The sequence below is a fragment of the Cibotium barometz genome, chromosome 6 (assembly GCF_041138505.1).
Source record: "Cibotium barometz isolate CiBa-2024 chromosome 6, ASM4113850v1, whole genome shotgun sequence".
Taxonomy (NCBI): Eukaryota; Viridiplantae; Streptophyta; class Polypodiopsida; order Cyatheales; family Cibotiaceae; genus Cibotium; species Cibotium barometz.
Genome location: NC_141051.1, coordinates 42,448,998 through 42,476,155, shown reverse-complemented (window position 1 = coordinate 42,476,155; position 27,158 = coordinate 42,448,998). Strand labels below are relative to the sequence as shown.

General features: G+C 45.5%; 1 protein-coding gene across 4 annotated transcripts in view; it reads right to left on the bottom strand.

Moving 5' to 3' along the window:
• LOC147637771 (tetratricopeptide repeat domain-containing protein PYG7, chloroplastic-like) overlaps positions 1-25,355 on the bottom strand; it is a 53,830-nt gene extending 28,475 nt beyond the window's left edge. For 2 of the 4 annotated variants that reach the window (XM_086799590.1, XM_086799592.1), the window contains exon 1: positions 25,186-25,355. In XM_086799590.1, coding sequence (XP_086655716.1) covers positions 25,186-25,314 — 129 coding nt within the window. In that variant the 5' untranslated portion in view covers positions 25,315-25,355. The remainder of the gene's footprint in view (positions 1-25,185) is intronic. The other 2 variants (XM_086799591.1, XM_086799594.1) reach the window with 1 other exon arrangement.
• Positions 25,356-27,158: the final 1,803 nt, after the last annotated feature.

Sequence of the window (27,158 nt, the reverse complement as noted above, 5' to 3'; positions counted from 1 at the left end):
TTGTCACGAACCTGCCTCCCAGTTCGGGTAAGCGTAATACTCAGTGCTTGACTATAGTTGATAGATTTAGCAAATTTGTTATGCTTATTCTGTACAGGGCCAATGTGGCCGCCGAGGATGTTGTCCATTTGTTCATTCCGCATTGGTACCCGATTGGTGGGATCCCTAGGACCATAGTGTCAGACCAAGATGCCAAGTTTACCAATCATTTTTGGAGGGCATTGTTTGATAACTTTGGTACTAAATTGAATTTTTCCAGTGCATTTCACCCACAGCCGGACCGTCAGACAAAAATCTACAACCAGTTGGCCTTTGATGTGCTGAAGTGTTAGGTCCACGATCAGCAAGGTAAGTGGGAATCATATTTGCCTTTAGTTCAAGCTGTTTTGAATGATTCTTTTTCTTCAGCTATTGGTAGGACTCCATATGAAGCAACGTTTGGAAGACCATTCCAGTCGCTATTGACCAAGACCTCGTCTTTAGTACCTAAAGCAAACAAATTGACGGAATCTTACCAAGAGATTTTGGAGTCAGTAAAAGACAGGTACAAGAGGCCTACACTCAACATGCCAACAAAGACCGAAGGGATATGAAGTTTTCGGAAGGTGATTGGGTTTATCTTCAGATTATGAAGCAAAGGTTGAAACAGGTGGGCAAGCGATGCCCAAAGTTGTCATTCAGGAGCTTCGAACCTTTTTCCATCCAGAGAAAGATCAATGAGGTTTCAGTGAAGTTGAAGATACCTCCAAGCTGGACTATGCACGATGTGTTCCATGTCAGTTGGTTAAAACCATATACAGGTCCGATTCTTTCAAAAGTGAAAGACGAAGCAGAACCAGATATCATTGATGAAGCTGAAGTGATGGTTCGAGAATGGATCCTTTTGCACCGCTTCAAGCATGGCTGAAGCCGAAGACAAAGACAGTTTCTCACAAAGTTTCGGGACTGAGGGACCCACGAAGCGGTATGGCTTGACAAAGAGTTCTTCGACGACTATCCGGCTTTATTAACGGACTGTTTGGAGGCTATGTAGCTTCCGTCAAGTTAGGCAGAAGTTGTCACGTGCATCCCGCACTTGGACTGTTGGGTATGGGGGGAGAAGCCTACACAGAGACACACACACACACACACACAGCTGCAAGAGAGAGAAAACGAGTGAAGCTCAAGAGTGCTGGAAAAGATGTACTCAATAATTAATGAAAGTACAATGTGAGTACATAAAGTAGCCTAGGGCAAGGTGCCCAACACACATAAGTGTGTTCACACGGGGAAAAAACCTGTATCCAGTCACAGGGAAAAAGTGCCCGTGAGTAAGCTGTGTTCACACCTGAACTAGCCGGGAGTGGTCATGACCAACAAACCCCCCTCAAGTGAATGGTGTGAACGGGGACAGGGTGTAGCCGACTACCCTGTAAGAGGCTATAAGCTTAAAGCTTCGCGGAAAGCTTCAAACTTTTCCCTCGAAAGAGGCTTTGTAAACCCATCTGCTATATTAGACACATAAGCCAAGTCAATCTCTCCTGCATGGAGCCTTTCCCTGACATAGTGATAGTGAACCTCAATATGCTTTGTGCGGGCATGAAATACTGGGTTTCGTGCGACTGCCAAAGCACTCTGACTGTCAGTGTAAATGGTGGTAGGGGACTGTTGTCCAACACCAAGATCGGCTAGAAGGCGTCGTAGCCAAACACATTCCACAGTAGCTGTAAAGGCTACCCTGTATTCAGCTTCACAACACCCTGTATTGAACTTCACAACTAGAAGTGGCCACTGTAGGCTGCTTCTTACTGAGCCATGAGATGCATGAGTCACCAAGAAGAAAACAGTTACCACTGGTTGACACTCGCGTGTCATAGCAACCTGCCCAATCACTGTCTGTAAATGCAAGCAAGCATAGTGTAGAAGAACTGCCATAAAACAAGGCAAAGTTTGCAGTGCCTTTGAGATAGCGAAAGACACGCTTACACGCTTGCCAATGCATAGTGCTCGGACAATGCATGAATCTGCTCAACTGGGAAACAGCATACTGTATGTCCAAACGAGTAGAGTATAAGTAGATAAGGCATCCCCCAGCTTGCTAATAGGTGGCAACATCAAAAGGCTCACCAGCATGCTCAAGTCACAGTTTTAGACCTGGTTCCATAGGAGTAGAAACAGGTTTACAATCTATCATGTGAAAACGCTCAAGGAGCTGCTCAACATATCTGCACTGAGATAACATGATACCACCCTCAAAAGGTATAAACTGTATGCCCAAATAGTAATGTCAATGCCCCATGTCTGTGACATCAAATGCATGCTGCAAATCAGCTTTAAAAGCTGAAATATCACCCTCTTCAGGGCCAGTGACGAGCATGTCATCCACATAAAGAATAAGGATGAGAACATGGTACCAAGCACGAGGGGCCTGTTTAAGACCATACAGTGCTTTATGTAAACGGCATACTTTATTTTCTGCACCTTTTTGAACAAAGCCAGGAGGCTGAGACACATAAACTTCCTCCTGCAAATCGCCATTCAGAAAAGCAGTTTTAACATCCAACTGATGTACATGCCACTGCTTGTGGGCAGCCAATGCAATAACAGTACGTATGGTAGTCATACGTGAAGTGGGAGCAAAGGTCTCCTCATAGTCAATGCCCTCACATTGGGCATACCCTTTGGCGACCAAGCGAGCCTTATGGCGATCAACTGAACCATCACGCTTACGCTCAAGTTTGAAAACCCATTTTGTGCCAAAAGCACGCTTGTCAAGGGCAAGTCACATAACTCCCAAGTACTGTTTTTGTCAATGGAGTCTAACTCCGAACACATGGTTGCCACCCAATGGTCATCCTCCAATGCATCAACATGAGAAATGGGTTCCTCATTACAAGCGGTGGCAACAAGAGCTGTATCCACATAATGTGAAGATGCATGGCGAGAAGCAGCACGTGTACGACCTGGCATAAATGTAGACTGTTTGCTATCACGCAAAGTGTCAACCAGCCATCTAGGAACAATTTTTGACTTCCTAGTATCTGCATCTTCCTCTGCCAATGCATCACCCAAGGTATCTTGATGAATTTGAGGCATTTCAGGATCAATTTGGGGCAAGTTCAACTGCTGATTTTGCTGGTTTTCAGCAGGCATAGGTGGCTGTAAATGAGCTGAAACTGGCTCTACATTGTTCACATTTGAATTGAATAAAGGCAACAAAGTATCAAAGACATCTTCCGGCCCAATAGACGGCTGTTTGGTACATGAGACAAGTGGTTGAGATGCATATTCGTCAAAGATAACATCTCTTGACACAATGATCTTGCCTGTATTAGGCACATAGAGTCTGTATCCTTTACTCTCAGTACTATAACCAATGAAAATGCATTTGATTGCCTTTGCATCAAGCTTGTGTCTTTGTTGTGTGGGCACATGCATATATGCCAAACACCCAAAGACTCTCATATGAGTCACCACTGAAATCCTGCCATTCCATGCTTGTCTTAGATTTCAAGGCTTTAATGGGGCAATGGTTAAGCACATAATTGGCACACATAATTGCCTCAAGCCAAAACTTACTGGGCAGATCCTTGCTTTTGAGCATGCAACGTGCCATCTCCATGAGTGTACGATTACGTCTCTCTGCAACTGCATTTTGCTGAGTATAGGGGGTAGTACACTGATGAGAAATACCATGTAACTGCACGTAAGCTGTGAACTCATTTGACAAATATTCCCCCCCTCGATCTGTACGCAATGTGACAAGCTTGTGTCTACAAGCCTTTTCAGCCATGGGACGGAAGTCTCTGAAAGCTGCAAAGGCACCTAACTTCATTTTTAAACCATACACCTAACAAAACCGAGTGTAGTCATCAATGAACGTGATGAAGTACAAGTGTCCTCCAAAAGATGGAGCCCTCATGGGGCCACAAAGATCACTATGAACAAGCTGTAATGGTCGGACAGCCCTCATAGCCCCATCTTTAGGAAAGGAATTCCTGTGCATCTTTCCAAGGATGCATCCCTCACATACATGCTTGAAGGGAACCTGCATAGGAGGAAGCTCATGCACCAGACCTTGCTTCTGCAAGCGTACAAGAGATGGGAAGTTCAAGTGACCAAACCGAGCATGCCATGACTCAGTGTCACTCATCACAAGGGATGTGGAGGCAATCATAGCATCATGAGAATAAGTACTCCTGTCATACATATCAAGCTTATACAAGCCACTGCATAATGTCCCAGAAAGCATAAGAGAAGCTGAATCTCTGCTGTCATACACTGAGCAACAATGATGAGAAAACTGAACCTTAAACCCAGATAATGCAAGGGCTGAAACAGAAATGAGATTCTTCTTAATGCCCGGTACATATAAAGTGTCACAAAGAGTAAAGCTATCCCCATCACATGCTGTTAGCTCCACATTGCCAATGCCTTTAATGGAGTAAGAGGCATCATTGGCACACATAACTATGCCACCTGGAGGTGAATCCTGCAAATTGGCAAAGAGATCTCTGCAACAAGTGATGCGCTTAGAAGCACCACTGTCAAAGTACCAATCTCCAGCTGAGATAGACATACAAGAAACAGGCAAATTGCATGTAACCACTAATGCATATCCCTCATGAGCAAAGTTTGCCTCTTCTTTAGTGTCCACAGTAACAGCCAAACCTTGCTGCTTCTTTTTCTTTTCACTCTCAATGCGCTTCCTACATTCCTCAATAAAATGGCCAGGTTTTCTACAATAGTTGCATCTCTTCTTTTTCTTGTTGTCACCCTCTTTAGACGAGGTAGAATCTGAATGGGCATGTGGTTTGCCCTTAGGTTTACCACTGTTGGGGTAAAGGCATTATGCCCACCCTTGTAGTGTGTACAAGCCCATAAGTTATAGTACATAGTACACTTAGTACTTTTAATGTACTAAGTGCACTATGTGTACTAGTGCAATATACATGTGTGATAGGGGAGTCACACACTCATATCATGAGTTGACTTATCCCCACAACTCTCTCTCTCTCTCTCTCTCTCCCTTCTCTGTGTATGTCTCCCACATGAAAACCTAACCCTAATTCTCCCCTTCAACTGGTATCAGAGCCACGGTTGTGTCCGTGTGTGTGCGGGTGTGCGGAGTCATCTTCATCGCAAAGAAGAAGCTCGGCTATGGAGCCTTGAGCTTGGCACGAGCAGAGGAACTTTCTGGCCACAAGGCGTAATAAAGAAGCGAGGCAGGAAGTCACCGCTCGTGCGCTTGCAGCAAACGAGTTGGGCGTTAGACGGCGTAAAACCACCGAGCGGAGTTTACATTTGCGCCCAAACCTCCATACGGTGGCGTGCGTGGCCGAGAAGCCTTCGTCGTTTGTCTCCGAAATCACAACCCAATTCGTCGAAATCCTCCAGGGGGGCATCGGCGTGGTATCCGGATTCGAGTGGTGGCCCATCAAAGCCTACCGCCCCTTCTCTCGCGTCGCCACTTGCTCTCTGCCACCAAGCTCGTCCCTTGTGCAGTTCAAGGTTGCCCAGCCAACCAGGCGCAGCCAGGCGCCTACAGCGCCCGCAGCAGCAGAAGCAACACCAAGCGCAGCCAGCGCTTGCAAAGCAGCAGGAGCCAGGCGTATCCGTACAACAGCATCAGCATCAGCATCAGCATCAGCATCAGCATCAGCATCAGCATCAGCATCAGCATCAGCATCAGCATCAGCATCAGCATCAGCATCAGCATCAGCATCAGCATCAGCATCAGCATCAGCATCAGCATCAGCATCAGCATCAGCATCAGCATCAGCATCAGCATCAGCATCAGCATCAGCATCAGCATCAGCATCAGCATCAGCATCAGCATCAGCATCAGCATCAGCATCAGCATCAGCATCAGCATCAGCATCAGACGTGCCCCCCCCCCTCTCCTGCAACAACAAAATTCAGTCAACAAATCTCAGAGAAATTCAAAAATTAAGAAGTATTTGCTTCAATTCTTTGGGAATTTCTTATCAATTCAATCAATTGCGCAGGTACAGGTGCCAAATTGCTCAAATTTTGAGCGAAATTGGCAAAATTGGGTGACATTGGTCACAATCAGGATCAATTTGCAGGAAATTGGATGTCGAAATTTGGGGCTTTTGATGTAATTGTGCACTTGGGCATTCATACATGCTGTATGATGTGAGCAATCTCACATTCAGGCCAAAATTGCTGGAAATCGCAGTGCAAATCAAAGGGCTTTTGTGCCGATTGGGTCGATTTGCATGCAGGCACTCGCATTTGATGCTTTGGGCAATGTGTTGATGCCTGTCAAGCACTCAATGTGCCTGTAAATCAAGGGGCTTTTATGTACTGGATGTATATGTGGCCAGGGGGAAGCACTGTGAAGACTCTGGATGCCTTCATGTGCGTTAATGTACCATGTATGATCAGAAATTGATCTTAAATCAAGGGGTTTTTCAAGATTTTATGCTTGTTGAGCTTGGCAAAGCAGCAGGCAAGACTTTTACGCCTTGAATCCTCAGAAATCAGCTTGCAGTCAAGGGGCTTTTGCCCAATTTCTGTTCGGGACTGTTGTATGCAGTGTTCGGGACTGTAAAAGTCTGATTTTCACTCATTTGGACAGCCAAGAGAGCATTTATTGCTGCTGTACTTGCTGGTACAGATTTGGTACAGCTTTGTACAAGTTTTGGCATGGCTGCACATTGATTTGAGTGAGCAAAAATCTCAATTTCAGCTGCTGTACTTGCCAGTACAGGTTTGGTACATCATTGGTGAGCACTTAGTACTGCTGTACAGTACTTTGGAAGGGGAACAGAGCACATTTAAGGTGCTGTCCTAAATCTGCAGCAACCAGATTTTGGTGATTTCATCACATACAGTGGGAGAAAAGTTGCATTCTTGCTTCCGCAGTGGGAGATAAACTTTGGGAGAACAACTGTGAGCACTTTGTGTGCTTTTGGTGCAGTGTTTGCACATCTTGCAGGGGAGTCAGGCATTGACTGTGACAGATTGCATATTGCTATGGCAACCACAGGTGAGAGCTCTTCATTGCTTCACATCAAGAAGCTTGAAGGCTCACATAACTATGATATTTGGCAAACCCAGTGCTATAATGTGTTGCTCCAGAAGAAGCAGCACAAGCCTATCAAAGAAAGGGGTGTAATGCCCGCTTCTCTTACTGCTGAAGAGTGGGAAGATATGGATGAGCTGGCAAGATCTACTATCATGTTGTCTGTGTCAGACTCTTTACTTTTCAGCATTCGTGAAGAGAAGACAGCTTGGGGAATGTGGCAGAGATTGCAGGACTTGTATGCCCAGCAAAATGCCTCAAGCAAAGTGTATTGGTTGAAGAAACTCATAGGTCTTCATATGAAGGAAGGGGCATCTATGGCAGCCCATCTAAATGAGTTTAATGGTATTGTCAGCCAAGTTATAAATCAAAAGTTGGCAATGGACGATGAGTTCAAAGCCACCTTTCTCTTATGCACTTTGCCAGAGAGTTGGGACACATTCAGGACAGCCACTAGCAATTCAAATGCTATGCTGTCATATACAGATGTTGAGGGTGCTCTCCTTCAAGAGGAGATGAACAGGAAAAACAACTATGTTGGAAAGTCCAATGCAATGAATGCACGTGGGAGATCCCAGCAAAGGGGTAAAAGCCAAGAACGGGGAAGGAGCAAGTCCCGCTCCAAAAAGGACTTGGAATGCCATTATTGTGGCAAGAAGGGACACTTCAAAAAGCAATGCTACAAATGGAAGAATGATCAAAAGGAAAAGGGAAAAGGCAAAGACAAAGACAAAGATGAAGCCAAAGATGCAAAGCCAAAGGGCAAAAGTGGAGTCAAGATTGAAGAAGTCAATGTGTCACATGCAGGTGACAGTGAGGATGAAGTCCTATTCACGTCTTCACTTGATGCCCATTCACTTCTTACAGGAGATGGTCATGGTATGCACTCATGGATCATTGATTCAGGTGCCTCCTTTCATGTCACAGGTTGCAGAGACTTGTTTGTCAGGTATACTGCTGGCAATGAAGGAGTAGTTTATTTGGGTGACAACCATGCATGCAAGATTCTTGGCAGAGGTGATGTGAGGCTTGTGTTTTCAGATGGCTCACAGCTTATGTTGCATGATGTCAAGCATGTGCCTGAGATCAAGAAGAACCTGCTTTCTACTCGACAGCTTGATGATGCTGATTATGTTACCACATTTGGTCGTGGAAAGTGGAAGATTAGTAAGGGCTCGTTGGTTGTTGCCAGAGGCTCTAAGGTGGACACTCTTTACTTCATGCATGCAGGTGTTTGTCACCATGCTAATGTAAATGCAACCGAGCTGCCGGAAATCTCTATGTGGCATAGCCGGTTGGGACACATGAGTGTCAAAGGAATGGAGCAATTGTCTCGTTTTGGTTACTTGCCTTCGCTAAAGTTTTCAAGTTTTCAGTTTTGTGAGCATTGTATATATGGCAGGCAACTCCAGTGCCCCCACAAGAAAGCTCTTGGACAGAAAGATACTCAGTTAGAGCTTGTGCATACAGATGTATGTGAGATGCCTCAGCTTTCTTTGGGAGGGGCAAAATACTTTGTGTCTTTTATTGATGATGCCACACGCAAGGTGTGGGTTTATCCTCTTCGTTTGAAGAGTGATACATTCTCAGTGTTTGAGAAGTTTGTTGCTCTTGTTGAGAATCAAACTGGCAAAACACTGAAGGCTTTGCGTTCCGACAATGGTGGAGAGTATATGTCCAAACAATTTCAGGACTTTTGTGATGCTAAAGGCATCAAGAGGGAGCTCTCTACTCCTTATGATCCTCCACAAAACGGGACAGCAGAGAGGATGAACAGGACCATTCAGGAGAAGGTCCGTTCTATGTTGTCACATGCTGCATTACCTCATGGTTTTTGGGCTGAAGCTGTTATGACAGCCGTTCATCTTATAAATAGGTCACCTAACACGAGGCTTGGTGGGAAAGTGCCAGAAGAAGTATGGACAGGGAAGCCTCCGTCATACAAGCACTTGAGAGTGTTTGGTTGCGTTGCGTACGTGCACATACGCAGGGAAATGCGCACCAAACTTGATCCTGAGTCTCACAAATGCATATTCCTAGGATATGGTGACAGAGGTGAAATGGGGTATAGACTTTGGGATCCCGTGAATGGAAAGATTATACGCAGCAATGATGTCATTTTTTATGAAACATGCATGTATAAGGAGCCTGCAAGGCAACAGGAGCATGGCAGAGTCATCTTTGATGATGATGGACATCATGGACAACATCCAAGGGCTGTAAATCAGCCATTACAGCATCAAAACCAGCCCTTAAATGGTGCTGAAAATGGTCCACATGGACAGCAAGAGATGGCAGAAGATATCCCTATGGATATACCACAGTTAGAGGAGATATCGGGTATGATTTTTCAACCTTATGGCATGGAACAGGAGCCACCAATAGGTGATATGCAGGCTGGACAGCAACCTGCAAATGATGGTCATTGGGTACGGAGGTCCACAAGACCCTCCAGAGCCCCTGACAGGTTTGTTCCAGGGGTTGACTACTTGATGCTCACTGACTGTGGGGAGCCCTCATGTTATAAGGAGGCTTTACAGAGGGCAGACAAGGCTCTTTGGGAGCGTGCTATGAAGTCAAAGATGGATTCTCTGCACAAAAATGGAACATGGAAGTTGGTGCATTTGCCTACAGGCAAGAAGGTTTTGCCATGCAAGTGGGTATACAGGCTCAAAGTTGCACCTGATGCAAAGCCAAGATACAAAGCCAGGTTAGTGGCTAAGGGCTTCAAGCAGGAATATGGTGTGAACTTTGATGAGATCTTCTCTCCAGTGGTCAAAATGACCACACTTAGAGCTGTATTAGCTTTGGTTGCTCATGATGATCTGGATTTGATTCAGATGGATGTGAAGACTGCTTTTCTTCACGGTGATCTCCATGAAGAGATATATATGCAACAGCCAGAGGGTTATGCAGTGAATGGAAAGGAGAAGCTTGTATGCAAGCTGAAAAAGAGTCTTTATGGGCTCAAACAGGCACCAAGGGAATGGTATCATAAATTTGATACATTCATGAAATCTCAGGATTTCAGGAGAAGTGACATAGATCACTACTTATACACCAAGAAAGCTTTGGATGGCAGTCTATTGATTCTCATCATGTATGTTGATGATATGTTGATTGCTGGAAAATCTCGTGAAGAGATGGATGCCTTGAAAAAGAGGCTGCATGAAACCTTTGATATGAAGGATTTGGGTGATGCAAATCACATTTTGGGTATGCGGATACTTCGGGACAGAAATCAGCGTGTGTTGTATTTGTCTCAGAAGGAATACATTGGCAAAGTTTTGCAGAGGTTCAATATGGACGGGGGGAAGAAGACTAGTACTCCTTTGCCTCCATATGTGAAACTCAGTGCTATGGACAGCCCACAGTCAGACAGTGGCAGGGCTGACATGGCCAAGATTCCGTATGCTTCAGCTTGTGGCAGTCTCATGTATGCCATGGTTGCTACTAGGCCGGACATTGCATTTGCAGTGGGAGTAGTTTCTAGATACATGGCTAAACCTGGCAAGAAGCATTGGGAAGCAGTGAAAGGTGTCATGAGATACCTGAAGGGCACACAGGATATGTGCATTTGCTTTGGCAAACAGGATGCATTAGTGCATGGTTACACGGATTCGGATTATGCCGGTCATCCAGATAACCGGAAGTCTACTACCGGTTATGTGTTTACATTCACAGGAGGTGCTGTGTCATGGATATCCAGGATGCAGAAGTGCACTGCCTTATCTACTACAGAGGCTGAGTATATTGCAGCCACAGAGGCTTGCAAGGAGGCATTATGGCTATCTCGGCTAGTGGTTGATTTGGGCTATACAGGGGATATTCCATTGTTGCATTGTGACAGTCAGAGTGCCATCCAGTTGGCAAAGAACCCTATCTTTCATGCAAAGACGAAGCATGTGGATGTGAAGTATCACTTCATCAGAGAGGTGATAGAGAACAAGCAAATTCAGCTTGTCAAGATTCATACTGTCATGTGCATCACAGATGCCATGGACATTTCCAGGGCTAGATCCAGAAGAGGCAAGCAGATAAAGACTATGAACCAGTAGAAGATGGACATGGAGCAGGACTTGTAGCAAAGCATGGATCAGAAGGGCTGTCGGCTGCATGGAGGCTGACATCAGCAGTACCAAAAGGCGGTCGGCTGCAGGACTGAAGGTGCTGGCAGCAGGCGCATCCAGAAGACAGTCGGCAGCATTTAAATTGATTTTATGACTTAACAACTGGCCGACCAGCAGTCGGCCAGTTCCCCACAAGCTCCAAGGCCTATAAAAGGGCACCTTTGCTCTATGTTGTATTCATTCCACCCACTAGGGGTGTGGGTCACTTAGAGGTCCCATAGGGGACAGAATTTAGGGTTAGGAACCTTTTTATGAAGGCAGCCCATGGCTGCAAAGATCTGTACCTTTTTTGTACATAGTATATACTGAAATTCCAGCACTTCTCACTCTCTCTCTACTCTCTCTCTACCTGCGTTTTTGCATCATGGTGCGTTTTTGCATCAGAAGGTCTTCAAGAGTGTTTAGGGCTGAAAGAAGACTACCCAGAGCTTCCGCGTATTACAGTGGTATCAGAGCCTACTTCACGGACGAAGATTCAGCAAAGAAAACCAGAAAATTTTTTCGCTCGTGTGGTTGGTTTTTAGACGCCGGTGGACTACCCCTTTCAGAGTGACTCCTGTCCCTCGAAGGACGGTTGGTTTTTAGCCTCCGGAAGCCTCCGGAAGTCTCCCACACAGATAGTGGATGGTCAGATTGCGTTCCGGAAAGGAACTGCATTTTCCCGCTATGGCAAACTTCGGCGACGAGAGAGAACCAGAACCATGGGACCAGAGTGCACCAGGCAGCCCAGCTAGGGCACCCGGCTTGAGTGTACAAGACATGTTCCAGCAGATGATGCGAGCAATCGCAGACCAGACAACCCTATCTTTCATGCAAAGACGAAGCATGTGGATGTGAAGTATCACTTCATCAGAGAGGTGATAGAGAACAAGCAAATTCAGCTTGTCAAGATTCATACGGATGACAACCCGGCTGATCTGTTGACAAAGAGTTTGCCTCCAGAGCGGTTTGCTCATTGCAGACACTTGATGGGCATTGGATGAGGCCAGTTTCAGCCTTGATATGGCCTTGTATATTATCATGTACATGCTGATTTTTTCTTTTCCTTCATTTAAGGGCACTTTGCCTTTAAGTGGGAGGTTGTTGGGGTAAAGGCATTATGCCCACCCTTGTAGTGTGTACAAGCCCATAAGTTATAGTACATAGTACACTTAGTACTTTTAATGTACTAAGTGCACTATGTGTACTAGTGCAATATACATGTGTGATAGGGGAGTCACACACTCATATCATGAGTTGACTTATCCCCACAACTCTCTCTCTCTCTCTCTCTCTCTCTCTCCCTTCTCTGTGTATGTCTCCCACATGAAAACCTAACCCTAATTCTCCCATTCAACCACTAGATGAAGCCCAAGATTTACCTTTGTTTCGATCAAAGGTACCAAATGCTTGATCAGCAGAAAGCATAGTGGTCCTATTAGAACGAGACTGCTCCTCCTGCAGAGTAAGAGAGTCACCAACTCATCAAAGGTATACAAGTTTGGATTACCCTTCATGAGTAGATGAAGAGTAGTAGCAAAACCCTGATAGGATTCTGGCAAACCCTGAAGCACTGTAGATACAAGTGAACCATCTGGAATGACCTCATCAATATTGATGTGCTGCTCTCGCAAATCCTTGATACAGGTAAGGAACTTGTCCATTGAGTCACCCTCATCCATATGCTCAGACTCAATCTTCTTGTGAAGATAGGCAACACGGATCATTGCAAACCTGATACAAAGAAGCAAGTACATCCCATGCACCCTTAGAAGAGGTGCATGAACGAATGTGCGGTATAACCTGCCTTCTACATGAGAGGGCAATCAAAGCATGTGCCTGAGCATCCTTGGCATCCCATCTGAGCTGTTCTGGAGTGGGTGGCAAAGGTGTAGAAGATGTAGCACCACCTGAAGATACATCATCACCTGCATCCATGGTTCCTGAAGTACTTGCTGCTCGTGCAAGAGCAATGGGCCTAACATCATCCCCTGATACATAAACCCACAAATTCTTTGCAACAAGTACATGTTTCATCATGTATGCCCACATAGGATAGTTGGTGCCATCCAACTTATCCTCAACGGAAAGCATACCAAATAAATCACCAGTATTCCCAGACATGGTGGTCACAACTGTGTTCAAACAAGTAGTAATGCTGCAATTATGCTATAACTCCCAAAAAAATAGGAGGAAATGCTCCAATGCCAACCAAATGTGCCTGCAATACCCACAATTGCCTGAAAATAGTACCAATTTCTACAAAATCCCCAAATTTCTAGTGCAATTACGCACCAAATCTGCTGAAATCAATGCCAATGTGTGCAAATGTTGCAATTGTAGGCTCAATGGTGAAAAGCCCCAAAAATACTGCAATTAATTTGCTCATTTTCTAGCAATTTCTGAATTTTTAAGAAATTGCAAAAAAAATCAGTAAGAAAATTACTGAGGTTGTAGTGGGCAGCAGTACAGGCATGAGGCAACAGTACGGGCAATAGGTACAGTCGGCAGCAGCGCAGATCTAAGGCGGCGAAGTGCAGGGCGGAGCAGATCTGGGGTTGCGAAGTGTAGGCGACGCAGATCTGGGGCAACAAACAACACGTACAGACGGGCGGCACAGGTACAGTGGGGCGGCTGCAGTCGGGTAGCAGGTACAATAGGCAAGGGTAGGGCGGCGCACGACGGTGGCGCTTGTACGACGCAGCTGGTACAGTCAACGACGCTGGTACAGTCGACTAGCAGCAGGTACAATCAACGGGCAGCAGGTACAGGCGCTTCAAGGAGGGGCGTGTATGGACAATAAGCTAAAGCTTTGACGGGTAGCAGGGGGGCAAACCCTAATGCTAACCCTAGCCAAGCTCTAATACCAATGTTGGGTATGGGGGGAGAAGCCTACACACAGCTGCAAGAGAGAGAAAACGAGTGAAGCTCAAGAGTGCTGGAAAAGACGTACTCAATAATTAATGAAAGTACAATGTGAGTACATAAAGTAGCCTAGGGCAAGGTGCCCAACACACATAAGTGTGTTCACACGGGAAAAAACCTGTGTTCACAGGGAAAAAGTGCCCGTGAGTAAGCTGTGTTCACACCTAAACTAACAAGGAGTGGTCATGACCAACATGGACGCCACGTAGACATATCTGAACAAGGTGGTGCAAGACTTGGGGTGGAAAACTGGTCCCATGTGAGCCCAGTCCGGGACGAGTCAGCCAGGGTTCCACTCCATGCGTCTGAGGTCAAGTGTGCATTGTCTTGCACATGCGTCCAAGGTCAGGTGTGCATTGTCCTACACATGAAGCAGGTGCTAGTCCGCCCTGTGAGTCTCCCTCTGGAATGATGTCAGTTGCTCTGTGTATTTGGTCTGCGACCAGATGTCGTGTATTTGGGGAAGGCTATGGGCCATCCCAAGGGGGCCAAGAAGGCCCCAAGACTTGCCCACCAGCCCTAGTATGGGCTGGGCAGGCTGTCAGCCAGCCCAAGGGGCCTGGCCAGGCAGCCAACACGGCCTTTGGGCCAGCCCAGCAGGGCGGCGAGGCCAAAGGGCTGCCTAGCAGCTAGTCGGCCAATGCCCAAGGGCTGCCCAACAACCTGCACAGGCCTGGACAACAGCCCACAAGGCAGCCAGGCCAAGTCTGAAGGGCCAATGTAAAAACGTTGGCTTTAATAGCATTAAAATGCTATTTTCACTTGTTGTGGATCTTTTTTTTGCAAACCGATCCCAGATAACCAGCCGACCAAGTCTAGGAAGGGGTATATAAACCCAAGGCATAATTCAGTCCAAACATCTCATAATTCACAAGGTGTTGAAGCTACTCAAGGCCAGGACAGCCACGGGAGAAGCTAACGCAAGGGTGAAGGATTGAAGGTCAAGGGCAGAGATCTATCTCAACCAAGAAGGTTCAGGTTTAGTCTTTTTTTTCAGATTTTGCATCATTCTAATAAAAGCAAATACACCATTCGTGGTGGGGGCCCTACAGAGGGTATTCGGGACCCAATACTGTGTCCTCTTCTCCCTCTCTCTCTCTCTATTTTCTCCACATCTATTTTCAATTTTGTGCATCATTCTCGTCGTGAAACATGTGCTGATTTTTGAGCATTGAAGTTACCGATCTCCCTCGAAGCTTTTGCATGTTACACCTTCACTGGTGTCCCTTCAATGATTAAGAGTAATTAGGGATAATTAACATAGATTAAGTCACAATCATGACATGCACACTTTGCCTTCTTGACCATGCATCGCAAATCCAATAGGCTGACTTACATAAACTTCTTCATGCAAGTCCCTATTAAGAAAAGCTGTGTTTATATCCAATTGATGCACTTTCCATCCATGATACAATGCAACAACACATCTAATAGTCGTAAGCCAAGAAGTAGGTGCAAAAGTCTCATCATAGTCTATGCCTTTTTGTTGGGCATAACCTTTGGCCACAAGATGGGCCTTGTACCTATCAAATTTCAATAGTACCATCAAATTTCCGTTTGAATTTGTACACCCATTTTGTGCCAATGGGTTTCTTGCCTAAAGGCGAGTCAACCAAATCCCAAGTGTTGTTCTTCTGGATAGCACCCATCTTTGATTGCATGGCTTCCATCCAATGCTCATTCTCTTGATAGCACCCATCTTTGATTGCATGGCTTCCATCCAATGCTCATTCTCTTCAAATGAATATGGCTCATCTACGTCACAAATAGTACTCATGCATAATACATTTGCCTGTTCTTGAGCACTTCTAGAGCCAACCCGTGTCCTCCCAAATAGAGGAGCTGAAATTTTGCTCTCTTGAAAGTACAAACCAACCAACGAGGCATTGTTCTAGCTTCTTGCCTGGCTGTCCGCTCTTCTTGAACAACTTCCTGTACAACATGAGGAGTAATAGGCTGATTTGGGGGCTGGTTTTCAGCACCCATAGGCTGTCCAATATGCATTTCTTGCGGTTGGTCTGATGTTCCATCTATGCCCTGTGGGATCAGCCCCTCAAAACATATCATGTGGACCATTTTCAAAGTGTTTGCTAAACTCTGCAAGTGGCTGTGCTGAATTTTCAGCAAATACAACATCTCTACTTTCAAAAATCCTTTGACTACATGGATTGTAGAGACGGTATCCCTTGCTACCACTATTGTAGCCCACAAATATGCATTTGACTACCTTTTCATCTAACTTGCCTCTAAGGTGTGAAGGCACATGAGCATATGCAAGGCAACCAAAAACTTTGAGATTGTCAACCGTAGGTTTCCGTAAGTGTAGGCGTAGTAGTAGTTCCTATAAAAGGTCCTCACGTAGGAGTGGGGGAGGGTTTTGCCTAGGTGGATGTTTTGGGAGTGGGAGTGATAAAGCCACTTCTCCACCTCCGACAGACCTCAATCCAAAGGGCCACTTGTACTATGTGGTAAGGCACCTTGGTGGAGTTTTCATGGATGAGTTTGGCATGGGAGTCATGATGCTCTTCAAAAATCTCATGAACTTCATCTATAAGTCTTACTTTAAGAGGTGAGAACATCAATCTGGTAGGGACTTTGACTATTTCCTCAAGTGCCTAAATGAGAGATTCTTAAATCCTCTTGATGAGCAGTTCTCCTTCCCCACGCTTCTCTTTCTAATACATGCTTTGTGTAAGGTCTCTTTCCCCAGTGTAGGTATCTTTCCTTTTGCTACTCTTTCTAATACATGCTCTGTGTAAGGAAGTGGGTACTAAGTCAAGTCGTCGAAGGCCAAAATGGCCAATGGCATAAGAGTTCAAAATCAAGTTACCAATCACCAATGTGCTGTGCCAAGCAACTCAGCTGATCCTGTGCAAATGAATTACCCACAAAATGTCTGCAAATTAACTATACACAACAAATTTGTGCCAAAAACCTGTAAAGGGGCAGCAATGGGGCTCCTAAACAGGAAAGCCCCAAATTTTTGTATGCAATTGGGCTGTAATGTGTGCTAATTGCACAAAAATCCAAAAACCCCAAATTTTTGTGTATCCTGCAGCTTCAATTTTGCAATTAAGCAGAAATTAACAAAAAGCCCCAAATTTTACAAATTACCTATGCACAGCAGGTACAAATGCTGTATATTTAGGTACAACAAGTACTACATGTGAAACAAAAGGTACATCAAGGGATTGTCTCATGGAACATTCAGGGTTTAGGGGGGCCTCAGTGCTTTCAGAGACGTGGCGCCCTTAGAGGAGAGCTTCAACGAGCTATGGTGGGGGGACCTATCGACGTTCTTTTCCTCCAAGAGCATCACCTTACTGAGGGGCACACCCGCTGCTCTACGGGAAGATTTTACCAGGCAGGCGTCATACTTTTTGGTCTCAATCCTTCGGCCCTTCAGGGATGCAGGGAGGAGTGTCTCTCTCTGTCAGTGAGTAGCTTCTACCGTTTGTGACAGGCTCAGGAGTCATAGTTCCAGGACGTACTCAATGGGTTACCATTCTGATTGGTGAGGATAGCGTTGGCTTCCTCAACATTTATGCCCTGAATGCTATCTTTTGGAGCACTGTTCGACAGGCCCTGCCCCAGGTTGATTTTTGGTGCATGGGCGGTGACTTCAATATGATAAAGGCAACAGAGGACAGACTTGGAGGTGGCACGGCCACAATCTTAGGCGCAGAGTACTTTGCCTGGGAGGAGATGATACTGATACTTAGGGGACAGGACCCTTGGCATCTCCCAGAGTTTGGGCGTAGCCCTGGGAGTCTTAGCTTCTCTCGATCAGATAGGAGGAGCACTGGCCCCAACCTCTCTCAGCTAGACAGGTTCTACGTCGACGAGTGGGCTTGCAGCCGTAGGAGGATTGGCAGGCACTACCTTTTCGGATCATGCCCCAGTTATTTTTTCCCTAGAGGACCCATGGAGGCATGATAGGCATGCGAGCTCCAGGATTCCAGACAGCCTCATTTATCTACAGCCGGATCGAGCAGATATGGACGGGACTCGACTTTTCCTCGGGCTCTGCAGCGTGCACTTTGGATGATGGCCTAGGGGAGATCAGTGTTTTCTTATAGGATGCAACCCAGACTAGACTGGAGGGATTTCGGGAGCAAGAGAGGAGTCTGAGGAGGGGCCTAGCCTCTTTACAGCATCTTCAGGAGAGTTCCCCAGACAGCCCGTGGATTGAGAGTCAGATTGCTATTGCCCACACGGAATCGGTCCATTGAGGAGAGGAGGGTGGAGTGCAGATACTGTGCCAGGGCTTCATTCTGGACTCAGGCCGGTGACAAAGTTGCTAGAGATTTCTTTGAGATAGCTCGCTCCCACAAGAGGAGAGAGTATTTTCACAGGCTGCGTGGCCAGGATGGAGCTATTGTGTCGATGAACCTTCAAAAAAGCAAAAATCCAATCCTAGTAAGTTTCTAAAAAAGCAAGATTTTGAGAGAACGGTTAAAGAAAAACTTTGTTTCTCTTGTCTTGAGCCGGGACATGATAAATTGCATTGTCCTAAGTCCCAGGGACAAGAACTTACTGGAAATGGTAATTAACACTTAAAGATTCTCCTAAGTATAAATTGGTCGAGGTTTACCATTTTGGATGAAAAGCATTGTTGTATGGTGGTAAAATCTATGTGGGCACCATTATTTGGACCACATGATTTGGTTCGAGTGCATGGAAATATTAAAGATAAAAAAGTTACAATTCTCATAGATAATACGGCCACATAGCTTTTTAAATTACAAATTGGTTAAGAAACTTAAGTTGCCTCAAGTCCCAAGCTCTCATAAGTATATAGTATCATTAGCCAATGGTTATGATAAAGATGAGTGGGACGTTGTGGTAAACCAAGTTGGGATAGATTTCAAGAGTATGAAGCACTTTTGGATTTTCAAGTGATGCGTCTGTCGACCGCAGATGTAATTTGGGAGAGAATGGTTATTTTCATTGGGAGAAACACTTTCGAGAAGCTATTTGCATAATACACTAACATTTGAGCATAAAGGAAAATTTATTACATTGCAAGGAGAGCACAATGTACCATCTTCTCCTTTAATATGTAATATTGAGCTCCAAAAGCTTCATCAAGATAATGGAATAGAACAAATGTTTTTTCTGTTATGCAATGCCTCAATTTAAAAACCATTGCGAAAAGTTTGATTCAAGTATTTGTGAAGTAGTTAATTCTTCTTTGAACAATTTATTAGAAGAATTTAAAGATGTTTTTTTTGGAAACCTTGCCAAAAGGTTTACCTCCAGATAGAGGGATAAATCATCCCATAGAAACATTGCCAAAAGGTTTACCTACGGATAGAGGGATAAATCATCCCATAGAAGTTTTAAAGGATTCAAAGCCAATTAGTAAGCCACCTTATAGAGTAAGTTTAACTGAAAGACAAGAAGTTCAAAAGCTGTTGGCTGAATATTTAGAACAAGGCTTTATTAACCAAGTAAGTCTTCTTGGGCTTCACCAATATTATTGGTGAAGAAAAAAGATGGATCTATGCGCTTGCAGAGATTATCGTGGATTGAATGCAATCACAATAAAAAATAACTTTCCTATTCCCAGGATAGATGAGTTGTTTGATCACCTCAAAGGTTTCTCTCCCACATGTGAGAGCCATCGCCACGGATTTCTTCCGAATTCTTCTCACTGGTGCCCCATTATCTCCGCACGTGATGGACGCACGCGAGAGTCTGGCAGCATGCAAGAGAGGTGGTTCCCTCCTTCCTTCGGCCTTTCTTATTGACCCCTTTCACTTCAAAGAAGCTGGCGGAGGCGATGACAGCATTACCAAAGGGCAAATGCCCGGGGGCGGACGGGCTTCTGGTCTCTTTCTTTCTTCACAATTGGGACCTCACGGAAGGTGGCCTTTGCGCTACCTTCAATGAGATTAAGCTCACAGGTGCCATGCCGCCAAAGAGGCTCACAGAGGGCTTGATACATTTGATTCCCAAGGAGGGTGGTGATAGATTGGAGATCCGACAGTGGAGACCCATCACCCTTCTAGGGACGGCCTATAAGATTTTGGCCAAGGCCATCAGCAGGTGACTTCAGCCTTCTCTCCTAGACTTGATCCACAACACTCAGACTCGTTTTGTTCAGGATCGGAGCATTCTAGACAACATCTTTACCTTTTGGGAGGCGACAACTTCGGCTAGGATGCAGCAGCAAGACCACATTCTGCTACTCCTAGACTTTGGGAGAGCTTATGACAAGGTGGATTGGAGCTTCTGGAGGGCACAATGAGCCGGATGGGATTTCCCATGGAGTGGATTCGTGGAGTCTCAAGACTTTATTTAGCATCACAGCCAGGTTCTCATTCAGGGAGCCCGAGGTGACAGATGACCCCCTTTCTCGCTCGGTTCGACAGGCTGTCCTCTACCACTGTGCCTCTTCCTATTTGTCGTCGAGACCATGAGTACTTTTCTCTCCGCCCAAGAGATCGGACTTCAAGGATTGCACCTTCCCCTCCAAACGCAAGAGGAGCTGTTGGACTCAGAGTTTGCAAACACAGTAGCCTACCTTGCAGGAGATGTTGGGAATCCCCAGAGATTCATGGAGGCGATCGAGATTTTCTGTTGTGCATCGAGAGCACAGATTAACTGGCACAAGTCGTGTGGTTTTTGGGTAGGGTCGGCACCCGCCCCGACTTGGCGACCAATTGAGACTTTCCAGAATCCAGTGGATCCCGAGGGGCACTCCAATCCGCTACCTCCGTTGCCAAGTTGGCATTGATATCTCTCCCGAGCAACAACTCGCTCTGTTTCTTCTAAGTATTTGGAAGAAGCTTTTATACTGGAGCTCGGCGAGGCTATTCTTAGCAGGCAAAGTGGTGGTGGCGAACCAAGTATTGCTTGCCACCATGTGGTACATCACTTCGTGTTGGGCTTTTTCTTGGGCATGTATTGGCCAGGTACAGTGTTTGATCCGGAACTTCTTGTGGGCCGGAAGTGCTAGGAGGCCAACAAGGACAAAGGTGGCATGAGAGTGATCATTCAGCCACGTAGCAGAGGGGGGCTTGGCCTCATCAATCCCGCTATACAGAGCTGTGCCCTGCTAGGCAAATTGATTGTCAGAGGACTCCTACCCGGTGGTGAGCCTTGGAAGGATTTCCTCTTGGCCCGGATTTCAGCCCGCACTCCAAGGCTTGGGGGGCCGTGGCCGCAAAGTACTAGATGGATCTTCACAGAGATGCGAGCCTGTGGTTTTAGGACAGATTCGCAGCCAGTCTACTTCGTGCTTGGGATCATCTCAGGCCAGCCCTCAGATAGATTGTTCCAGTTGCCTTAGAGGAGCAGCTTCGGCAGCCTTTGGTCTGGAACCCCCTAATCCGTTTACCCAGTGGCCACATGCTAGGGGCCCGACCACATATATCCTGGGGCGCCTTGAGAATGGGACCAGCCAGGTCTCTCTGAGATCGGATTGCACACAGGCAGTTACCTCAGGAGGAGCAAGAGAGAGGCCTGACAGGGATCCAGGTAGAGACAGGCTCAGCATCAACATTGACTCAGCTATTCCTTAGGAGTGGCTGCCTCCTATTCCAGACCCAACCCCCTCCGTTGTGGCTATACGTGTTTACCAGACACGATATCCTCGTGGCAGTCCACGGAGCAGATGAGGACAGTGATCTACTCACTTTTTCTATTGGATCCCATGGCAGACTAGAGAGATCAGAGCTTCCCTTGGAGGATTTCAGAGGCTGCACCTTGCAGAGGGTGAGAGTGATTGATTTTCGGGCATGCGAATGGCACATAGATCCAGCGCCGGCCAAGGTGGCCAGGGAGAGACTATGGCGGCTATGGATTTGGGAGTGCTAACCTCTCACGCGGCTACAGTGGGACCCGGGAGAGAGGACTTGGCATGATCCTACGGATTGGGAGGAGACTTTGGATGCCCCCTTCTTTGCATATACAATGCGGCTTGGGCAGGATCCAGATGCCTGAGATAGATGGCACACCGACCAACAGCACATTGGAAGTCTCAGGGCCTATCACAGTGCTTTCTTTCAGATTTCTGGAAGAGGCTTTGGGACAACTTTCGGCCGAGGAAGATCACTCTCTTTCTTTGGCTGATAGCACACAGGAGTTTGGCAGTCGATACTTGGCTGGCAGTTGGAGGTCGGTCAGCAACTTGCCCGAGGGGCGGCCACCCCCAGGAGTCTCAGCGACATTGCCTTTGGGATTGTCCGAAGGCTCAGCACATTTGGAAGCAAGTTCTCTGCATCTTCGCTATGGACAGAGCATCAACCCGGATCATCACTTGGGGTACTGTTGCTTGGGCCACCGAGACTGGAGTGGTCATAACTTATGAGGAGGATGGGGGACCCCATTTGGCATTACAAACCACCTGTGGTTGTTTCCCCCCCCCCCCTCCTCTTATGAGATAGCCTTCTCCTCACAGAGTGGCCAGCCGGAGGAGAAGCATCTCTTCCTGTTTCCCACCCTTATACGAGGCGAGTTTGTATCTAGCCCCCGTTGAGGTTGTACTTAGCCCTTTGTGGCTGTTTTTTCTTTAACTAATTGAAGGATCTTTTCCCTAGGAAAAAAAAAACTACATCACAAATTGAAAGTCCAATCGTTCTACATAGTTCGCAGATTCCTTCTTCTTAGCACCTAGTGCTGATGCATCAGCCACCACCACAGCCATGCCTAATTCTTTATTCTCCTTCTCCTTTGCAAGGGACTTCCTACATTCATTGATGTAATGACCTGGTTTCCAATAGTAATTGCATTTTCCTTTCTTTTTGGGCTTCTCACTGTCACCCTTGTCAACATCTTTACCAGAAGAGGGGACCCTTTGGCTTATAGCCACTAGTACCAGATGCTTTCAGACATGATAACCCTAGATTGCTCCTCTTGCAAGGGTAAGGACACCACAAAAGAAAATGTGTTGGGATTGCCCTTCATCAATAACCTGAGTGTGGTGGCAAAACCCTAATACGAATCAGGTAATGTGTTGAGAATGGAAATGATGAGGGAACTGTCGTGTATGTGTGCAGCAGTGAAGCCCTTGTGAGCTCTCTATCTCTACACTATTCTGTTTTGTTTTGGCAGTGAGCTGCTTGCAGTCATGAGATTACAATCAGTGTTCCCTTGTGTTTGCTCTTTCAGTGAGCTACTGGCCAGCCATACAGGTTGCATTTAGTAGGCATTTTGGTTGCAGTGTATTTGGACACTTGTAGTGTGTGGGCTAGAGAAGTTGTTTGCACGAACAATGGCTGGCAATGATGTATTTGGTATGCTTACAGCTGAGCAAAAGCTCAACAAGACTAACTACCTGTTGTGAGCTTACATGATGAGGCATTTGCTAAAGGCTTGTGGAGCCTTGTCTCACGTGATGAGTCTCGCCTACCATTTGCACCTCCTTCTCAGGACCAGAAAAGGTGGGATGCCCGAGATGCCTAAACTCATGTGCTGATTGCTCTTTCGGTGAAAAGGAGCATTATACCGCACATTTGTGCGTACACCTAATTTGGCTTGGAATGCACTTGCAGCACTTTATCAAGTGCACAATGAGGCGCGTGTGGCCTATTTGAAGAAGCAGCTGGACATGTTGCATGAGGGAGACTTTATGGATGAGTACATGACGAAGGTTAAAAGACCTTTGTGAGCAGTTAGCCAACATTGATGAGATCACATAGGGGAACTGAAGTGGCAGCCAGAATCAGGATGTTGACCGAAGCTCTAATACCAAATGTTGGGCTAGGGTTTGCAGCAGCAGGAGCACACACCCACACACACAGTTCAGCAAGTGCACAGTCATGAGAGAGAAGCACACAACTCGATAGTGATTGCATTTGATTATGAGTGGTGCAAGTACAATGTGATAAGAATACCCAATAATCTGAAATAAGAGGATGTTCAGATGCTGGAGAAAAAACCTCCTAGTGAGGAAAAAAAGTGCCCTAGCTACTAAGTGCGTTCACACACATCACTGCCCAGATGGTATATGGCTACAGCCTTGTCCAAGCTGCTTGCATTAGAGACGAATATGCAGTCTTGCCCATTCAACTCCCCATCCATCACAAGGGCGGTCACCAAACTAATTTACATACAAAGAATGCGATCACAAGTTGTTCTGAAACATCAGTGATATTCCATGGTAGAGGTTCCAGCATCACATAACAGAAAATGTGTTCCAGAGGATCTTCATTTTCATTTTCATTTTCATCACATTTATCTGAGCCCACAACACATTTTTCTGCCACTCTAAGAAACACAATAGAGGAGCTAGATGTAAATACCTCACACGAGAAGCTTTGTTTCCCTCAAAGCAGACTGTGTCCAAAGTGGAATGAATGGATCCTATGATGGTGCAGATGCAAGTGGCAGTACTTGGACTTGGATGGACTAGATAAGACTGATAAAGCTCATGCAGCTGCAGGGATGCATCACTGCATTGAATTCATTGGCCAAGGCTATGTCTGGTTGAGTTCGACTACAAGGCTTTATCATCCAGTACCCTTCTCCAGAGAAACCCCACTTCATTTCTCAGTGCCCTATCATATTTTGCTCTAGACAAGCACAATGTCACATGCGACAACAATCCTTTCTCTCCGCAAATGTTGGATTTGTGGTTAGTTTCCTTGGCATGCCCAAGCAGCACCTGGTCGTGCAGAATCTCAGGCAGCAGACCCAATCTCAGGGACGACCTGCAAACTCTTTTCAGCGAGCGGAGTTGAACTCAAACCTGATATAGCAGGGGCAAATGAACTGGATGTCAGGAATGCAATTGTTGCATGCAGCTTGTAGCTTCGAAGTTCGAGAAGCATTGGGCAAGCAGCTTGCACCTGGTCCACCACAGTACAACCGGGTGGAGGTGAACTAGACCAATATAAAGCCACAGCCAACTGGTTCGATGTCGGTAATGCAGCCCTATTTTCTGAGAAGAGCAGCTTGCAGGTGGTCTGGGAGACGGCAGCTGCAAGCTGGTCTGATGCCTGGATGCCTGAGAGCAAAGGTCCGCCACTGTGGAGCATTCGGAGGCAGTACAAGACGCATGTGAAGGTAGTATCTCCAACGGAAAAAACAAAATGGCACTGTGTCTTGTGGCCTGGTCCTGCAAAGTGAACAAGTTGTACAAGAAGGAAGTGCAGAAAGAGAGTGAAACCACACCTGGAAGAAGTGAGGCGCCTTGTAGCGTTGGGCATTGGGCAGTGGGGGCTGGCGAAGGGAAACCAGACAGCAAACCTGCTGCGAGCCTGTGAGGGAACCCACGTCTCCTGGCGTGGCCACTGCAGACATCGCCCTACTGCAAGAAAAAACCTTCTCAGAAAAGCTTTATATATATCTTTATAAACTTTACACTTGTTTACAATTGCTTAATTTGCTTAGTTGTGGAGAAGAAAGTTAATTAGTGTTAATCCATCTAAGTGAACTTCACGCACTTGTTATCATTGCTTAATTGTGGAGAATAAGATTGATTAGTACTAATTAATCTATGTGAATTGCTGCAATTCCAAATACTTAAGAAATTGTGGAGAATAATTAGTAACTAATTAATCTCTGTGAATTCTTGCAATTCCAAATGCTTAAGAAATTGTGGAGAATAAAATTAATTAGGACTAATTAATCTATGTGAATTGTTGCAATTCCAAATGCTTAAGAAATTGTGGAGGATAAAATTAATTAGCACTAATTAATCTATATGAATTGTTGCAATTCCAAATGCTTAAGAAATTGTGGAGTACAAACTAAATTATGCTAATCAGCAAACGATTGCTCTCCAAACCACATCAAGCGATGGCACAATAGGGAAGTAAATACATGATTTGCTAATCATCATTGCCCCCCATATTACTTTCACTTGCATTGATAATAATTATATAACTTTTTTTATTTGAGAGCAACAACTACTAATCATAGCAACACCTTCATTGATTATACCATGATGATAAGTAAAAATATCATCACCATCCCTAATCATACCACCACCGCGATCAAACCGGTGGCTTTATCTATAGAAAAATTAGCAATTAATGATGTCATAAGAATTATTTCCCAATCCTCCAAAACCTTGTTGCCAATGGCAGCAAGGACTCTCGGCTACAACGTATTGCTCTTGTTAAATCCCACACACACACACACACATAAGTATTATTTCTCCACCATTTTTCTAGTGCTAGAAGAAACACACAAGGCAATCTTGGAGAAAGAGAATTGTAGAGAATACGCAGTGAGAACAAAGAGAGGGAACTTCACCCCAACTCTAGGCTGATGCCTTCCCTCTCCACAACAATCGATGGCACATCCTCTAGGATAGAAGTCAACGAAATTTCAAATCTGGGCTCCCATTATCCTCCTGAAAAAGTGGTGTTTATTGTGGTTCACTCTTCACAAAGCTCTATGCTAAGGCCCACAAGTTGGAAAAGGGAGGAGGAAACCATCAGTGATCTCTTCATCACATGTGAGGGGAACCAAAATGGCCTCAGGCTACTCCATAAATACATTAGACCACCACTTGACTTTGAGTTACACTCAAAAGAAATTCTTTTAGGAGAATCTAAAGGAATATCATTAGTCATATGGAATTTGTTCAAATCTGAGTATCTATGCGCAATGTGGATCAATAGGAATGCTAAAGTTTTCAATAAGGTTAAAGTCAATATTGCTATGAGTCTGGGAGAATTTGATCAGATCTGAGTATCTATGGGCAATGTGGATCAGTAGGAATGCTAAAGGTTTTAGTAAGATTAAAGTCAATCTTGCCGTGAGTCTCAGAGAAGGCCATCTTGTGTAGATGCTTCAGGACATAGAGGTATCCTTCGCATCCCACACAGCCCAGAAGCTATTGAACAAATCTAAAGAGATTCTCAAAGTCCGGGAAGCACAAGAAGGGTTTAACAACAAAAGAGAAGCTATCTATGCAAACACTCAAGCAATGATCGAAGGAATAACATCGTAGTGGTCTCGTACATCTGCAATCTAGCTATGGATCTTGAATAAAGAATACCAAGATGTATTGGCCAGGATTTAGGCTTTAAGGATCAGTTGGTAGTTCTGTATCTCTTCTCCCTTTTTATTTCTCTTGTGTATCTCTTCTCCCTTTTGTGTTCTTAATATAAAAGCCACCTTTATAAAAACAACTT